At 45.5% G+C, this 17,045-nt stretch overlaps 1 protein-coding gene and 1 long non-coding RNA gene across 2 annotated transcripts; both read left to right on the top strand.

Annotated features, from left to right (window-relative positions):
* The first annotated feature begins 751 nt into the window (after nucleotides 1-751).
* LOC137916594 (uncharacterized) lies at nucleotides 752-2,111 on the top strand. The gene is made up of 3 exons (XR_011106521.1): nucleotides 752-865; nucleotides 997-1,074; nucleotides 1,287-2,111. It is a non-coding gene; the product is annotated as an uncharacterized lncRNA (long non-coding RNA).
* Nucleotides 2,112-4,466: 2,355 nt separating this feature from the next.
* LOC137916597 (zinc finger protein 665-like) lies at nucleotides 4,467-13,725 on the top strand. Its single transcript, XM_068759586.1, has 10 exons — nucleotides 4,467-4,479; nucleotides 6,008-6,162; nucleotides 6,350-7,436; nucleotides 7,552-7,766; nucleotides 8,015-8,191; nucleotides 8,347-8,441; nucleotides 9,813-9,907; nucleotides 10,777-10,925; nucleotides 11,052-11,339; nucleotides 12,577-13,725. The coding sequence occupies exons 1-10, from the start codon at nucleotides 4,467-4,469 to the stop codon at nucleotides 13,162-13,164; spliced, it is 2,862 nt and encodes a 953-aa protein (XP_068615687.1). The 3' UTR covers nucleotides 13,165-13,725.
* Nucleotides 13,726-17,045: the final 3,320 nt, after the last annotated feature.

Genomic DNA, 17,045 nt, shown 5'->3' with positions numbered 1-17,045 from the left:
AGCTAGTAGAGATCATCAAGGTAAAGTTGGAATTAGCATCAACAAAATCACAGAATCCACTGGTTCATGTCTGTTTATGCTGCATGCAAATACTAACGGCGTTCATTTAGATTTAAATACAGTATCAAAATACATGCATCATTAAGGACTGTGCGTTCAGAAGGGACAATGCAGGCCACACTAATACAAAATGTCTTAATATGTACACTAGCAGCGCCTCTTATATTTCTGCTTTCTTGTGGAACATTTCTTTAATTTATCCAGCACTTATTACCTTTATTTGATCAGGTTCTGGGGACGCCAACGAGAGAGCAGATCCGCGAGATGAACCCCAACTACACAGAGTTCAAATTCCCACAGATCAAAGCACATCCTTGGACAAAGGTGCGTTCACTTGACGAAGCGATTGAACAGCAGCTAATCAAATGTCACTGAGAGGTGAAAGCGATAGTACTTTTATTCTGTGTACAGTTCCTGCAGCCTAATATGAAACGGCATTGATGACAAAAAAAAAAAGGGAGCGACTTGGAGTGAAGTGAACTTTACTCGCATTGATCTGGCGCCAAAAATGGCACAAATAGCGCGTCTGTTAGGCTGGGGGGTACGTTTGAGGAGTGGTTTTTGGGGTACACGACTCTTAAATGCTCACAAACCAGCGTTCTGGTCCTCTCCCGTCAGGTTTTTAAGCCGCGGACGCCGCCGGAGGCCATCGCCCTTTGCTCTCGACTGCTGGAATACACGCCGGTGACCAGACTTTCTCCCCTGGAGGCCTGCGCGCACGCTTTCTTCGATGAGCTGCGCCAGCCCCACACCCGCCTCCCCAGTGGACGAGAACTGCCACTCCTCTTCAACTTCAGTCCAGTTGGTCTGTTTATCTGATTGTCATTGCCGTATGTTCTGTTTTAACGGTACATGTTTTGTGTATTCAGCCTCAGCAAAAACGCCCTCGTAGTACCGGTAACTGAATGTCTGTTTGCCTTCTCTGCCGTTTCTCAGAGCTCTCTATTCAGCCCCAGTTGAACTCCACACTCATTCCTCCCCACGCTCGTGCACAAACATCACCTGCCTCGCACGGTATGTATCGCAACGTAAAATCATGTATTTACTGTTGGTTTAATTTAGGTGCAACAAAGTTTTGATCAAGTTATATCTTCATATGCTTTAATAAATCTTTATTTAATCACTTACTATACATTTACAATTTATTTTCAGACACATTAAATCCAAATTATTAGTAAAATTCTTCATGACGAGCTTCTTGGTGTGCTTCCCCTCTCCTCCTGCAGAGGGCAGTGTGGCAGATAGTTCCGCCCAGCCCAGCTCAGCACCTGGATCCATCAGCAACAGCACCTGAGCGTCTGTCCCTCTGTCATCCTCTCCATCTTCCACATTTTCTTTTTCTCCGATCTTCTCTTCTTCCTCTCGACCTTCATCCTGGCTCCAAACCTCCACGATTGAATGGAAACATCTGTACGCCCCCAGACAAACACTCAGCATTGCAGTTTTCCCTTGAATCGTAACTATTTCTATGGCTGCTAGGTAGAGGAGGGTATTGTTTTATGGATATTCTGGCCACGGCATCCTTTGCCTGGCCTCTTAGAGTAAAAGAAACCTTGCATTGGTTTTGTTGGGGAGATGAAATGTGGCTGGCTGTACATGTTATATGGATTTTCTGTATAATCTACGGTTGAATTTTATTGATTTTACTTTTTCTTTTATTTGCAATAGCTAATTTAATGTGTGGTTGGCCCGTGGTGCCATTGAAGGACCCCCGTCCTGATTGGCTGTGGAGTTGAAACTGAAAGGCCTGACTATTATCGACAATCATCCTGTAGTCAAAAATGCCACACTCGTAGCGTCTGATCATACAACCCGCTGTGTAGACGAGCGGCTTTTGTGTCACTTTCTACCCTCAACTCCACTCAAGTATTGTCGGTTCACTGAGTCCAAAGTGGTGAGAAAAAAATATTAACATTTTAAATCTTTGATACCAAACCAAAAAAAAAAAAATATTGCTGAATTTTGCCTATGTTGTTTTAGAGAAGCACTGTTTTTAAATTTTATTAAAAATTTGGGCACCACAGTCTCTTTTTTATTTTATTCTTACAATTAGCTCCTGGACTGTCTTTCATGTGGATGGGAGGGGAACTTATTTGAGCACAGTGCACATCTTTAGTTTCTTAAATATAAGCTCGCGTTTCCTTTGGTTAAGCTGGAAACTCGAGCGTTTCATTTTAATTCTCAAGTGAGTGTGTTGCACATCTTACGAGGGAGTAGAGGGTAAGAAAACGTGGCCAGTTGTTTGTGCTGTCCAGCTGTTAACGTTTATTTCACACAGAGGAAGCCATTGGTGAGGCGCTGCAGTTCAGATCCAGGAGTCTCTGTCCCTCATGTTACGATCGCAGTTGCCGAATAGCCATTAATGATATCAATTTACCGTGTGGGGTTTGATTTTGGCTTACTTATGCTGAAGAGGAGGGCAGAGTGTGTACGCTGACCGCCGTCTGCCCACTCGTTTCTTGACATTCATTATGTTCTTCTCGTCCTGCGATAGTAGCAGGAACTACATTTCTCACTTCCACCACACGTATGTGCATGTTCAACCAAAGCTGACCACACTGTAGGACGACTTCTCATCGCCGTAATAGTCTGATGAGAAATGCTCAAACCTCTGATACCCGACATCTTTTGGGGGGGCCTTCCCTGCCATTCCTTTTTGTTCTCATCCCTCTGCATCCCTCTTTCCACCTCATTATTTCACTGCTAAAGTGTAAATATCAAGTACCTTTTATTTTATTATTATTATTATATTGTTGTTCTTGTAATTTTTATTATTATTTCGGTTCTCTACTAGACCGGTGCAGCAGCAGCCGGACTGTTTATCCTCAGTCGCAGTCTGTAAATACAATTTCATTTCAGCTCCCTGCTTCAGAAGGAGGAAAAAAAAACAGAACAAAATGTTAAATTTTTCTCTCTCCCTCCATTTCTCTATTCATGACTTTCCTCCTAAATGTTGTCATAACTGTTTTATTTATTGTATTTTTGGGTTTTTTTTAAAGAAATGTGGGGGGGGGGGGGTGTCTTTAGTCAAGTTTTGTCACAAGCAACTGATTTCATATCCAAGATACTGTACTCTGATCCAGACATCGTTGTGTTATCCAGTCAGTGGTCCTTTATGTATGCAGGTGCACATGCTAGCCAAAAGGTGGAACTGTAGTTTTCCATTTAACTTCAATGTGAAGGGAATGTTACAAGCCTCTGTATCTATGGGTAAAGGTGTTGGGAGGGCGCATGGACCGTGTGTGTGTGTGTGTGTGTGTGTGTGTGTGTGTGTCTGTGTCTGGAGGTAGGGGGAAATAATGAATCTGTCCTTTGACGTGAATCCTCTCCTGTGTCCGACCGTCTCCTGTTTTGGCTTTCTGCGGGTCACATGAATGCGACTGGTTTGGCCTGTTTTTTCAGTGTGTGTGCTTCAGATACTTGGTGAGTTTCTTGAACACAGCTGCAGGGAATGTATGTGTGTGTGTGTGTGTGTGTGTGTGTGTGTGTGTGTGTGCTGGCAGACCATGGACATTATTCTTTGTACTCGTGACTCTTTCCTAAATAAAGAGCCAACTAAATGTGCAATTTGAATGTTTTTCTATGTTCTGACACACTTTGTTTTTAATTTGCTGTGACCGTGCTCTTTTATCGCCCTCGTCTGAGGGTAAGGCGCCACTATTGGGAACAGAGCGGTTGGATAAAGGAGATGATTAGGTGAGGGGAATGGAGGGAGAGAGACGGTTTTTGTTTGCTGGTATAAATAAACTCATTAATAAAGTGATTAAAACTGCTCCTGTCTCGTATTCATAATTGAATCATATTTACATGATCACAGTAGGGAGGTCAGAATGACCTGAGGATCAAAGGTCTGATTAATTTGTTTTATGGATTCAATACACCAACCATGAGAAGTAGAAGCGAATCAGAGTTTTAACAGATTTTTGAATCTAAATAGATAAATTGTTCTTCCAAAAGCTATAATAATTGTCTTTATGCTAAAATAATATAATAAAAGTGGGATGGAAAAAAAGTAATAAATAAGCCTCTCTTATTTCCTTACACTTATGGATTCCAGTCACAAACTGGTTAACCTCATGACATGTTGCGAGCCTAATTTATCTCTAGTGCAGAAATCACATAAATATATAGTGGAGTTAAAGTACAATATTATCATCTGAGTTGTGCTGGAGTGTGTGAAGAGTAAACAAAAATGGACATTGAAACATGTTTCTATCTGCATCACCGAGGACTCGCTGAGCCTTGCGGGAGTGGCGCGCTTTTTCACTACAAACCACCACAGCGTTATGCATAGTCCAACGCCATTGGTGTTTGAAGTAAGCGAAACAGCCAATCAGGACGAGGCTACTAAACAGCAGGAAAAAAAAGAGCTGGACTTCTGGTCTTATTTCCTTCCTAGAGCGACAATGTCTGACGGAGGTGAGTTATGTTGAAATACTGAAAGTCATGTTGTTCAAATGTTACTTTTCATGCCCAAAATAGAACGCTAATATAATTAATGGAGGAATTCAGCTGGGGGGGAGACAGCTAATGTTAACTTTAAGTCTATGGCCGCCATTATACCACCGAAGAAGCATATCCCGCCCCGCGTCTCGGGGCTTTTCTTCTTCTTCTCCTTGTAGAAGTCTAGAATGTAAGCGCCACACCGGTCCAAGCGGTATAAGGGGCTTACTCGTTAGCTGTCGTGGCTTCGACTCCCGCTAACAGGGAGCAATCTGCCGGTGGTTTTAAATCTTCCGAGTTAGCAAGAAGGCTAGCTGCCACGCCGTGAGAACGTTAGCCATGTTGCGTAAAAAAAATGGCCATCATTACATGTTAGCAGCTCGTTGACAGCGTTAATGTAACATGCTAACTAGGCGTTAGCAATTAGCATTAGTTGGGGTTTGTAGCTGCTGTTAGGTCGGGTCAGAATGCTAGCAAAACGGGGCTAACAGGCTTGTTCTCAGAGTTATTATTTCCTCTTTCTATGTTGCTTCTGCGTCGACATCGAACTGACGCTGTCCCTTCAGTGAACACTGTCATCCCAGGTCATCCTTCAAAACGAATGTCAAAGAGCTATAGCCATAGCGTTTTAGGCTAGTGCTATCTTTTACAGATACAGGAAAGCATATCATATTAAAGGTGCTATTGGTGGTGGAGTTGGGAACAGCCCTGCTCACGTTTCCCTTTAACGACGCTATTAGACTGAGTTCCAGTAATTTACATATAAACCCAATTATCAAGAGCACAGAGAAAGCAGCGGATTTCACTAGATCATCTCCCCAGCAGGTCACGGGCGGGGCATCATTACCATGTCATTAACCTCCAATGTATGTTTTTATATTTTTGCCCGTTCAGAATGCTACAACGAACATTGAATTGATCCGTTTTAACTCGTATTTAAGCATTCACTGTTTAAAAAAGAAAAGAAAAATCAGAACAGTGAACTGTACACAAGCAATAAACGACATGACACTACATTACATGAATGCTTTGTGATCACACACACACACACACACACACACACACACTGCCTTGTTGTAAACACGAAGTTACCAAAGGCCGCAGCCTCCGACAAATGCACCTGTTATTCTTGTTTGTGTCATCTTTTGCTGGAACCGACGGGTTTCTGACAAACTTTCAAGGGTTGGGTGCATTAATGGGTAGCATTAGCTCAGGCTCAGCGCATGGTGAGTCATCTTGGCTAAATGAGTTGGCCTGGCCGTTGTATCCAAGCCTTTTTCTCGATGATATATGCAGGCACATCTTCTCATCAGGAGAGGGCGATGTTCTCAACCCAACTTGAAATGCAACTGTCGTAGGTCGGCACCAGCAGGAGGACTCTGACACATTCTGACATCTCTGTGATATTTTGAGAATGCTAGGTTTTGTTTCACCTTCATTTTAATCAGTTTTGCTTTGCTGGCTTTCTCATTAAATGACTTTTAATTTTGTTAATCCCTGGCAGGTGTTGAGAGTTCCTCCGTGTACATGTGCTTCCCATGCTACGAGGAGTTTAACACTCTGGAGGAAGTGCTCCAACACCAGCTGACATGCACCGCTGACGATGAACAGTCGGACACATCTGGAAACGCTCCCATCGCCGTGCCGGCACAGACTCGGGTAAATGATCCACTGGCCTTGTCGTCTTTAGGACGGCACGGCGTTGACGTTGCCGTTTACCTCGCAGCAGTAACCTCGGTCAGAGCGCGTAACATTTACGTCTGATGTTTGAACCTCTGTAGACAAAGCAAAAGATGCAGAACCTCAAGGATGCGCATTTTAAACGTGTCATCCTTTGTCTTTGCAGCAGCAGGTAATAAACGTATCGAGGCCCGTTGAAATCCAACAGATTCAAGTCCAAGCGCTTGAACCGGCCGTGACGCATTCTGAAGTGGACTTGACTCCGGCGTCAGACCAGCCGAGGATCCTCTACCAATGTGGGGACTGCGAAGAGCTTTTCAAGACCCTGAGACTTTGGCAGCAGCACCGCAAAGAAGGGGACTGTCAGCAATCCACCGCTGGGACCAATGAAGGTTATGATTCCCAACCTGAGCCAGAAGCCGATCAGATCTGCAGTTCAGATTATTGCGTTCTCAGCACCAGCCAAAATAATGTCCCGGAACAAGTGGAGGAACCCGGTTTGGAGGAAGAGAGCCGGCAGGTTGCTCCTTCCTCACCAGGTCAGAGCTCCGGTCCTTCTGCTTCTGAGGTCGCCGCTTCCACCTCTCATCTAAATGATTCGTCTCCCAAGAGGAAGCAAGCAAACAAAAAGACGAAGCCCGAGCCGGTGCTCCTGTGTGTGGACTGCGGCTCGTGCTTCGGTATGGTTTCTGAACTCGTGGCCCACCGCAAGACCCAACATGGCTTTGAGGAAGCTCTCCACCGCTGCTCCGTGTGTGGAGAATGCTTTCTCAACACCACCCTATTTCTCTACCATCGCAAGCAGCACAGGCAGAAAGGTGAAGAAAAGGCGGTCGCCGTGCCCGAGGAGTCATCGGCGGTGTCCGCCCAGAGCTACGGCGGCGCTAGCGCCTCCTCCACTTTCACCAAGCCCGAGTTGTTCATGTGCACCCACTGTGGGCAGAGCTTCAGAGGCGAGGGAGGCTTGGTCGCCCATCGTACTCAGAAGCATGACCTTCACACACCGCTGCACAGTTGCGTCCACTGCGGTGAGACCTTCATGAACACCACCCAGTTCCTGTACCACCGGCGGCAGCACAACTTGGCGTCGGAGACGGAGGCGGCAGATGAGGATGAAACGAGCGATGAAGCGTCCACCAGCCGACCCCAGGATTCTCCACAAGGCTCAAAGCGGATACTTTCGCCTGCTTCTGCTGAGGAATCGGGCTCGCCTCTCGCTAAGAGGAGCAAGCCCGCTTTCCGGATCCTGAGCGGCATTAAGACCATCAAAGGTTAGTAAAAGTGTTTCTTTCAAAGCCCGTTTGGAGGGAGGGAGGGGGGGGGCATCTTTTATGACTTGGTATCAATGAAATGGTTTTGTGCTGTCAGGAAACAGGAGTTCGGGTATCGAAGCAGAATCAGAGGAAAGCGTTGCAGCAGATTCTGATAACGCCAACCAACCCCCACCTGCAAAGCTGCTGCAGGACTGGGCCCGGACGCCGCTGCCCCACGTTTGCCCGTACTGTGGCAAGACCTTCACAAGGCGGGTGTTCCTCCGCACCCACGTCTTCAGCCACACCGGGGAGAAGCTCTTCACCTGCAAGGTAGAAACGAGACTTCCTGATTCACCCGCTGTCTTTCACGTCGAGTTGCTGACTTTGACCGGGCGATGTAATGCGTCTGATGCGGGTTAAGTTTGAAGTCGACGGCTTTCCAACCAGCCTCGGTATTTTATTTCTGAAAGATTCCGCGAGGGGTGAAAAATGGATCAAATTGCGACTTTGTTTTCCTTCGCATGAGATACCTCAGAAAGTTGCAAATGTCACTGCTAATCCCCACCATTGCTTTGAAGGTGTGCTCAAAGTCCTTCACGAACTCCCAGAGCCTGCTGCGCCACAGCATGAGCCACACGGGGAACAAGCCCCACGGCTGCGACGTCTGTGGCAAAACCTTCTCCCAGGCCCCCACCCTGAAGAGACACCAGCGCATTCACACGTCACTGACGCCGCGCAAGCGTGGACGCAGGCCGGTACGCTCCAGCGTCCTTTTTATCACGACACCCCTGAAATTCGACGTTTAATTCCAGAATAACATGACAGAAAATAGTAAGCTTCAAGTTGCTACTTGGTCTGGGCTATTTCGTACGAATACGAATTAAAATATTTCTCATTTCCCTCCTGGCAGGTGTGCGAGCTGGACAACGAGGGGTCTGCTCATCTGTTTTCCTGTCCACACTGTCCCTCCCGGTTCATCTCGGAGGAGCTGCTCAACCATCACAAGTAATGGCCGTAATAGAGTAATAACATGAGTTATTCAGTACTCTAGTACAGTACACTAACTAGCTCTGAGTATCTGCTCTGTACAAGCAGGATATTGTTAGTATTCAATAAATCGTTTACTGTGTAAATTACTATAAATGTACTGCTCCAAGCAGATCCCAGAGCAGGTTTAAATGAACGTCTTCCCTCATGCCAGGAGCTGCAGTAGTCGAAGCGTGTCGGACTAGCAACCATTAAAACGCGTAGCAAACGCACTGACGGACGTCTGACTGCCCTTGAGCAGCGCATATGATTGACAGGCAGAGGCTCAGAAAATTAAGAGGATAATGATGACCCAGGATGGGGAGGGGGGGAAGAACCCGGCCCTAGCTAGCTGAGCGAGGGGGAGAGGGATATACCATTTTTATTTTATTCTACTATATCACACTGGATAAAAAAAAAAAAGAAAATACAATGCTTCACATCAAGAATGTTGAAGAGGTAGCTTCAGGCGTTGAAATTTAAAGAATTTGTCATTTATTTTTAGCTGAGGGATAATATTCTGGATGTTAAAATTTAATCTGAGGCTCGGCACAGTGCTTGATTTAAAGTTAACATAATATGGAGCTAAAAGTAAAAATAATGTAAAACCCAAATATAGATGGTTCTGCGAGCCGTTTACAGGCGAGTGCGATGGAGTTCGTTCAAATGCCGTCCAGCGAGGAGAACTTCGTTTTAAGATTGTTTTATGTACTTCAAGGCCAAAAATCCTCCAACGTAAGGAAGCTTTTAGGAAAGCGAGGAAAATCAGAATCTTTGCGTTTGAGATGTTTGGCGCATTGGCTCATCAAATAAACGGCCCCAGTACGATGAATGTGTTTTTATTGTCAGATTAATTAGACGAATCAAGGAAGTTTCATCCACAGTTAAATGCTTTGCTTTATCTGGAAATAACATGCATGCAAGGTCAGCTCTACTAATTAAAGCATATCTGGCTAGGAAGAAGTGACCCTGACTAGACTTCAGCGTCTTCTAGCAGCCTCGGGGTTAGCTGTATCTGAATAATTCCTATTTTATATCTGTTGTCTCTTGAACTTCAATGTGCGGTAATGAGAATCTGCCAAAGAGCAAATATTTAAATCCTTTCCACGATGTGGATGCAGTTTTAGGTGAATACATCCCAACCCCCCCCCCCCCCCCCACCCGAGCCTGTATCCGGAGTAATGTTATAGCCTCACATGTCCTCTCTTCTTCTGACTCTAGCACTCGGTGCTCCCAGCTCATACCTGGAGAGCAGGTTGTCACACAAACATAGCGTGACAGACTGTTATTTTCATTGTGACTAGCCTGCTCAGTCATTAAAAAAGAAAGTATAATGTGTTTATGACACAGACTCCTCCACACCAGCCATCCATTCCCATGCGCAGACTGCGGAGAAGCCTTCAAGCGCAGGAAAGAGCTGGACTTGCACTCGCTCGTCCACCAAGGTGAGAGCTCGTCACTCTGTCCACAACGAACAGCCTGACGTCAAGCGTCGAGGTTTCTCCCAGACGCTGCACATTTACAACGTCTGCACCGCCACAATGCGAATCTGCACCGCCACAATGCGAATCCGCTTCCCCAGTGGACGAGAGAAAGAAATCCGATGCGAGCCAATTAGATATGATGTTCTTATCGTAGCGGCGTGCAGTGAATTACTATTGATTAACACGGCGTCAACAATAAACCCCCCCCCATTCGTTTACCCGGGTGGCCGATCTGCTTTGTTTATCTGTGTGTGTGCATTCCGATGCATTAAGTCAATGAGTTTCCATTGATTTGCCTCCCATGTGGGACAGAAGGAAGGTTGAGGTACGTGAATTGGGCCGGGGGGGTACGGAACATCAACCTCATTACTCAAGGCTGAAGAGTCGGCGTGCAGTAAGGGGTCAGAGATGATTGGAGAGATTGATCCATTGATCAGTCCAGGGCCACGGGGCAGACCGTATTGACGGTTTTAATTAGAGACGGTCCCAGCAGGGAGCGGAGTGGATCCTGTCCATTGAGATGGACGGGACATGTGGTTAGCAGACAGCGAGATGTTGGCATGACGACCCCCTGGACATGCTGTTGAACCATCGGTGTCAGCGATTTCTCAGCCTGGAGAATTAAGAATGAATGTTTTTAAGGCTTCTCTGATATTCTTTTTTAATTTGTTAAGTTGAAGTCTTCGTGTTCTGATTTTATAGACGATCAAACTAAATGTTAAGCCAGTTGTTGATGCGACAGCTAGCTGCTAGCCATTAGCCACGCCAAGGCAGCCAATCATTGTGCGGTATGAGGAAACCTCTCTGACCGTCCCTTCTTCTGTTAACAGACAAGCAACCAGCGATGTGTCCCCACTGTTCATCCCAGTTCGTGAACCAGTCGGTGCTGGAAATCCACATGCAACGCTGCCCCATTACCGGGGATGAGAGGAATACCGGCCGTGGGCGAGGCCAGGGCCGGGGCCGATCCACCGGGCAGGTGGGGGGGGGAAACAAAAATAATTACTTCCAGATACTTTTGCTTCTTTATATTTGTGTTTAGAAAAAGACAAAATGGACACTTGGACCCTTACGTCCTCTTTCCTTTCCCCCCTGCATCCCTCAGATCGAGTGCGACCTATGCGGCCACCGTTGCATGACCCAGGAGGGCCTTGACCTACATCGTCTGTCCCACACGGGCCAGACTCCTCTCAAATGCCCAGTGAGGCCTTGCCGGCGTCGCTTTACCTGCAACGCTTCCCTGGAGGAGCACGTCCTGGCCCATTTCCAGGGAACGCTCGGCAGATCCAGAACCCAAGCCCGCTTCCGCTGCCAGATCTGCCACAAGGGATTTGCCTACAACTCCACTTTTAATGTCCACATGAGGACACACACCGATGAGAGGCCATTTGCGGTAAGAACGGTGATGGTGGTGTGTGTTGGTGTTAATTTTATTTAAACAATCGGCCTTGTGTTCCATGAAATGTCCTTCACGGAATATTCCTCTGTGCGGAGAAGGCCTCGAATGTCTTTCGTATTAAAGGCTGTCAAACCGTTACCATCCATCGTTCAAATTGAGATTTAGGGTGGCCTCGCCCCTCGTGCTCACACTCTGCCGTAGCCGCGCCTTCCACTGTGGGCCACGGACGTTTGTGCGGGTGTTTCCTGTGATTAATGACGCGACTGATTTAGGGCCCGTCGTCTCCCCGACTGCCCGTTTCTATTCTCTCCTTCTTTCTCTGCTTCTCATGACGAGGCAGGGCATCGACTACGAACCCACCCAAGCCCATCACAGCCCGTCGGATGTGAAAATGGATTTAATAATCGTGATTTGAATCGTGTCCATCGTGCTAAAGATCGAGGTTCGCGGCGCATTGGTCCTCAAACGCACAGGGAGCTAGGAGAAGAGATACTGATTCTGCAAAAGTGACGACGGGGATTACGGTTTCAATCTGAGCATCCTGGTCGGGATCAAAGCACGACAGTCATTATTTAGGACTGTTTCAGTTTTAATCAAACATAGAGGTGGAGTTCATCTGCAGTCAGGTGGTAAAAGCAGAGAGCAAAATGTTACCTAATATTATTATTACCTCCATCAAGGAGGTTATATTTTTGACTGTCTGTTACGGGGATTACAGAAAAACTGCTGGATGGGAAAAAAAAAAAAAAAATCTGAAGAAGGGTCTTGGTGTAACTTGGATTTCATTAAATTTCGAGAGCGATCCGGATTCCCGTTTGGATACAAAGAAAACCTGGATTTTCCCATTTACTTATAAGGAAGGCTTTAAAAAAAGGAATCGTAACTTGTAAAATATCTCCGCTGTCTACTGAGAATAAATTAAATATCTTTGGACTGTGGCCCGTTGGTGGGACATAACAAAGACATTTTATCGACGGTGCTATTTGTTTACTGACATTTTCTAATAACGTAAAAAAAAAAAATGAGCAGGATAATTGATAATAAAAAGCGACACCCCTTTAAATGACTTTGTATCCGCTCTACTCCGGCCTGGTCCTGCGTCTGCAGAATAATATAGCGGCGTCTCATGTTGCCCATTAAACACATTAAAGTCCCCCGCCTCTTCGTCGGTTTAATATTTTGTCCCCTGTCCCCATTGCTCACCCCCCCCCCCCCCCCCGTCCTCCACTAGTGCACTACGTGCGGCAAGCGCTTCCGGCAGCTGCCCCATCTGCAGGACCACGAGCGCATCCACAGCGGCCTGCGGCCATTCTGCTGCTGGATCTGCGGCAAGAGCTTCAGCGTGGCCGCCCGCCTCACCGAGCACGCCCGCACCCACAGCGGCGAGAAGCCCTACCCCTGTTCCCACTGTCCCGCCGCCTTCCGCTCTCGCTCCAACCTGGACAAGCACACCAGGCTGCACGGAGACCTGCTGGATACCATCGAGGAGGCGGCGCAGGCCGCCGAAGTCCAGAAGGTGCTGAAAGGAGCCAAGGTGCTGACGACTGTGGCCACCTCTAGTGCGGGGGACTCCGATACGGTGCAGACCATCTACGTGCTCCAGGAGTCGGACGGAGGCACGGAGACGGTCATGATCCCGGCGGATCAGCTCGGCGGCATCGAGGGCGCCTCGCAGGTCGTCATCCTGCCCTCCTCTGTTCTGGGCGCTCAGGGCATCTCCGTTCCCACCATCACCATGGATGGGAATGAAATCACCGTGGTGGAGACCGGTCAGTCGCCACACCATGCCATTGAGTTCATCGTGGAGGAGACCATCTGAAAATGGATTTGAAAAACAACTGCGCGTAGAATGGAACATGATTATTTGAGAACTATAAGCTGTTGGAGTGAAGTGATTTCCTCTCTGTGTGTAGAACGTTAGCTTTAGAAGTCTGCTGCAGGAAAGGACCCCTTTCTGTGTGACAGTATCATTTAATTTAACTTCCTTTCTTGAGCAGGAAAAAAAAGTAAATTAATTTAACATTTTTGTTTACTGATAGTAGTGAGCGCTGACGAATAGGTTGCATTACCTGTAAAAGCTTGTGTATCAGCAGTTAATTATTTTAAATATGGCGTTACGGTGGGACACGCATCAGCGGGTATTTTTCCAGACATCCAGCTTGAAATAAATAATCCTGCACTTTCATCAGTCGACGGATTTGTTGGTATACTAGAATTTAATTGTGTAAACCTAAAGAATTGAAGTTTAAGACCCGGAATGTACCTTAATTTAGTCCTAAAAACTGATTGTAAAGTTGTCTTTTTTTGCAGTACTCGGATGTGTATTTACAACCCCAGCGCTGTAACAAGAAATGACTTCTGCTTTCTCCATAATAAATCACTTCAGCTTTTACAATGGCGAGTGTCTATCATTTTATAAGGTGGACGGCGCATGAGGACATTGGTGCCGTCCTCTCGGATGGGATGGACTTTTTAATTCTCGTAAAACTGCCACTGCTGCTTTCTGAGAAATAAACTCCTGAAACACGAGTTTTCAAGCTTCCCCACCACGAACCTTTAGTGGAAGAACGGCGTCTATACGTCAACCTTAATGTCACGGTAATTTGTACGACAGTACGTAGTTGATTGATTTTGTGCAGTAATTAAATACAATAAAAATAGAGATATGGCGTGATCTATGATGATTTATCCAAAGTAGCGTGTTATACAGCGGCAAGCCGTGCAATGACCCCCCCCCCCCCACACACACACACACAACGGTTGCTGGCTGGGTGGTTAGAAGCCAGACGCGTGAAGAGATGCCCAGTCTTGGTGTGTTTTCATGACGTAGGAAACAGAAGTGCTGAGGATTGTGGGAGGAACTGAAATGGGAACGGCAGTATTTCTGCAGCAGGAAACAGAGGAGCTGGACGAGGATTCGAACGGCTCTCTGTTTCGTTCCTGAGCCAACAGCCAACCAGCCAATAAGGGCATGTTATTTTTTCCATTCCAGCACATCTTCAGAGCTGTTATTTTTTTTTTCTGGAGTGTTAATACGTATTGCAACGAACAGACGTATATGAAATGAATTTGTTGAGGCTGCAGGTGAAACCATGAGATAGATAATACAATAGCTCTGTATATTTTATGGTTTGCTTTCATTGCTTTTACCCGGAGCTTAATTTTAAGGCATCATCCCAGGATGTGAGCTGACGGATCCGCTCTGGGTTTTGTTGTGTGTCTTTTTCCACAGTTACAGCACATTCTGTTCCAAGAAGGATGCAGAGAAATTATTATGCACTTGTTCCTTCCAGGCTGCACCCCCCCCCCCCCCCCAGTTCCCAATTATCAGGCTGTTCCAGTAAGACTCCAGCTATGTATGGACCAGAAGTAGAATAAGAGATTTATCAGTTCTGTGTCTGGCTCCTTGTAAAATCCAGATTAGAATTTAGAATTCTTCTCATGTACAATGCCTTTTGGCAAAAACGTTCCTTTTGGTAAATACATTAGGCGAGTCCTTACCTATACTGCTATAGATTTCGACTGCCGGGGGGGGACTTCCCATGATGCACTGAGGTTTCTCCTCGCCTTGTCCGCGGTTACTAACTCGTAACGACTCCTATTACTACTGTCGAACTGAATAGATGTTCTATTCTGCACCTCACTGCAGGATACACAGACAAACAAATATATCAGTAATCATGCATACGCACACAGCTGAGAAGAATATGAACTACGGCGTCTGCTTTCATGCCCAATGGGATTGGCAGTTACATATTTAAATTATTAATCGAATCCATTGGCTGTAGAAGCCGGCAGTGCTTTAAAAAAATTTAAAAAATCATTTATCTAATAAAATAAAAATTAAAAGGACAAATATCCAGATACCCGGGGCCTAAAATAGCCAGATTGAGGAATGTCCTTGCTAAAAATGCACACACACACAATAACTGCTCTCACCCCAGGTATCCCTTTCATTCTCACCTCTTTTTACATCATAAACACTAAAAATACCCGAGTGACCCTCAGGAGACAATGTGCACATTAATTTCCCACTGCAGTTAACACTCGGACACCAGTGTCCTGTCCAGGTCGAGGACGTCACCAGCCCTATTTTTGCCTTTTGCCTTCATTCTGCTGTAAATGTGGATTTTTCAGGTCACATTGAATATATTTCCACCAGCAGATGACAGATGTCTCACTTAGCATTAGCTGGTGCAAGTATTTAACGTGTATTAGTATTTTTTACCTCTACCAACTCATGGTCCCACCATGGGATTTATATCCACAGCGCCACCTAGTGGCTACAATAATTGACATTATTTTGTGAAACTAACATCGTGTCATATTTTTTTAAGCATCTTGCCATTATCATGAAAATTATAGCAGGCAAGTCAAAATTAAAATACCCATGCACAGAAAGCCCATGAGTGTTTCACCATGATCAGTAATTGTGTCCATATCTGGATCAAAATCCAGATTATAATGCGTCTTTGAGATTACTTATTGCGTCTCAGTAAACAGAGAAGGGCAGAGACAACGCTTCCACCAATACGCAGCTGAGATAAAGCCGATTCAGATTCATTCATCTACACGAGGATCCTCTAAAATCCTGCTTTTCGGCCTTTAATCATTTCTGTTTAGCACTTTAAACCATATATTGTTATTTGTTCATAGGAAACTGTTTCTGTGTTACGAGTAAGGATACGAGTAACAAAAACTACATATATATATATATATATATATATATTCATAGCGGTTGTATTTTAATGCTTAAATATTGCATCCAAATGTCAACATTGTTTCTTCCTGCTAATTCCAGAGTAGATCATGGATTCTATCCACTGGATTTAATAACAATGAGAATCATTATTTGCTGTGCCCCATGAGTTGTATTACATTAAATCTTTAATCTTTTCTTCAATGAACAACATTTCACGTCTCTTCCGATGATCTGTCTCTAAAGTAAGAAATTATGGGGGCGTGCGAAATGATGATGCCGGGTTTTTTTTTGCCTTTGACTAAGCGAGTACTTTTACACTCACTCGATACAGCTGACTTCCCAACTCTATTAGCATATAGTCATTAATGTATGATTGACCTATTTACATAGCAGTATACATTTATCATTCTCCATGCTTTATGATTGCATATTTATTGCTTGTACATGCGTCCTCAGTTTCCTCCATCCTCTTATTTTATAGTCTCCTTTCTCTTATTTTTCACAGTCACTCCTCCGTTCTATCCCTCCCTCTCTTTCCCCTGCGACATAGCCTCGGCCTCCCTTTGCTGAGGCTGCTGTACCTGCTGTGACTTTGACAAAGTAGTCTCCACATGTTTAGCTGTGTGTTTTTCTGTGTGTGTGTGTGTGTGTGTGTATGTGTGTGTGTGTGTGTGTGTTTGTACGTGCGCACAAGAGCAATTGTGTGTGTAGAAGGTGTATATACATAAATCGTTCTGGGTATGCACAACTTAATTTTTAGTTGCTTGACTGTTTAATTTGTAAATTGACAATGTGCGTGCCCGTGTGTGTGTGTAGGTGTGTGTGTGTGTGTTTGTGTGCGACTGCACCACATTATGCTAGCGCTTATATCTGCTACTTACAGTATGTCACCGTACACTCTTTTTTGTCCTCCATTACCTCTTGTCGTATTCAGTCCATGCTCTCTCTCACCTTGTTTCTCCCTGTGTGCTTCCCTCTCCCCCATGTCACTCTGGTCC

The sequence above is a fragment of the Brachionichthys hirsutus genome, unplaced genomic scaffold (assembly GCF_040956055.1).
Source record: "Brachionichthys hirsutus isolate HB-005 unplaced genomic scaffold, CSIRO-AGI_Bhir_v1 contig_1277, whole genome shotgun sequence".
In the NCBI taxonomy this organism is placed as follows: Eukaryota; Metazoa; Chordata; class Actinopteri; order Lophiiformes; family Brachionichthyidae; genus Brachionichthys; species Brachionichthys hirsutus.
The sequence above is the reverse complement of the archived record's forward strand: the minus strand, read 5'-3'. Positions and strand labels throughout refer to the sequence as shown.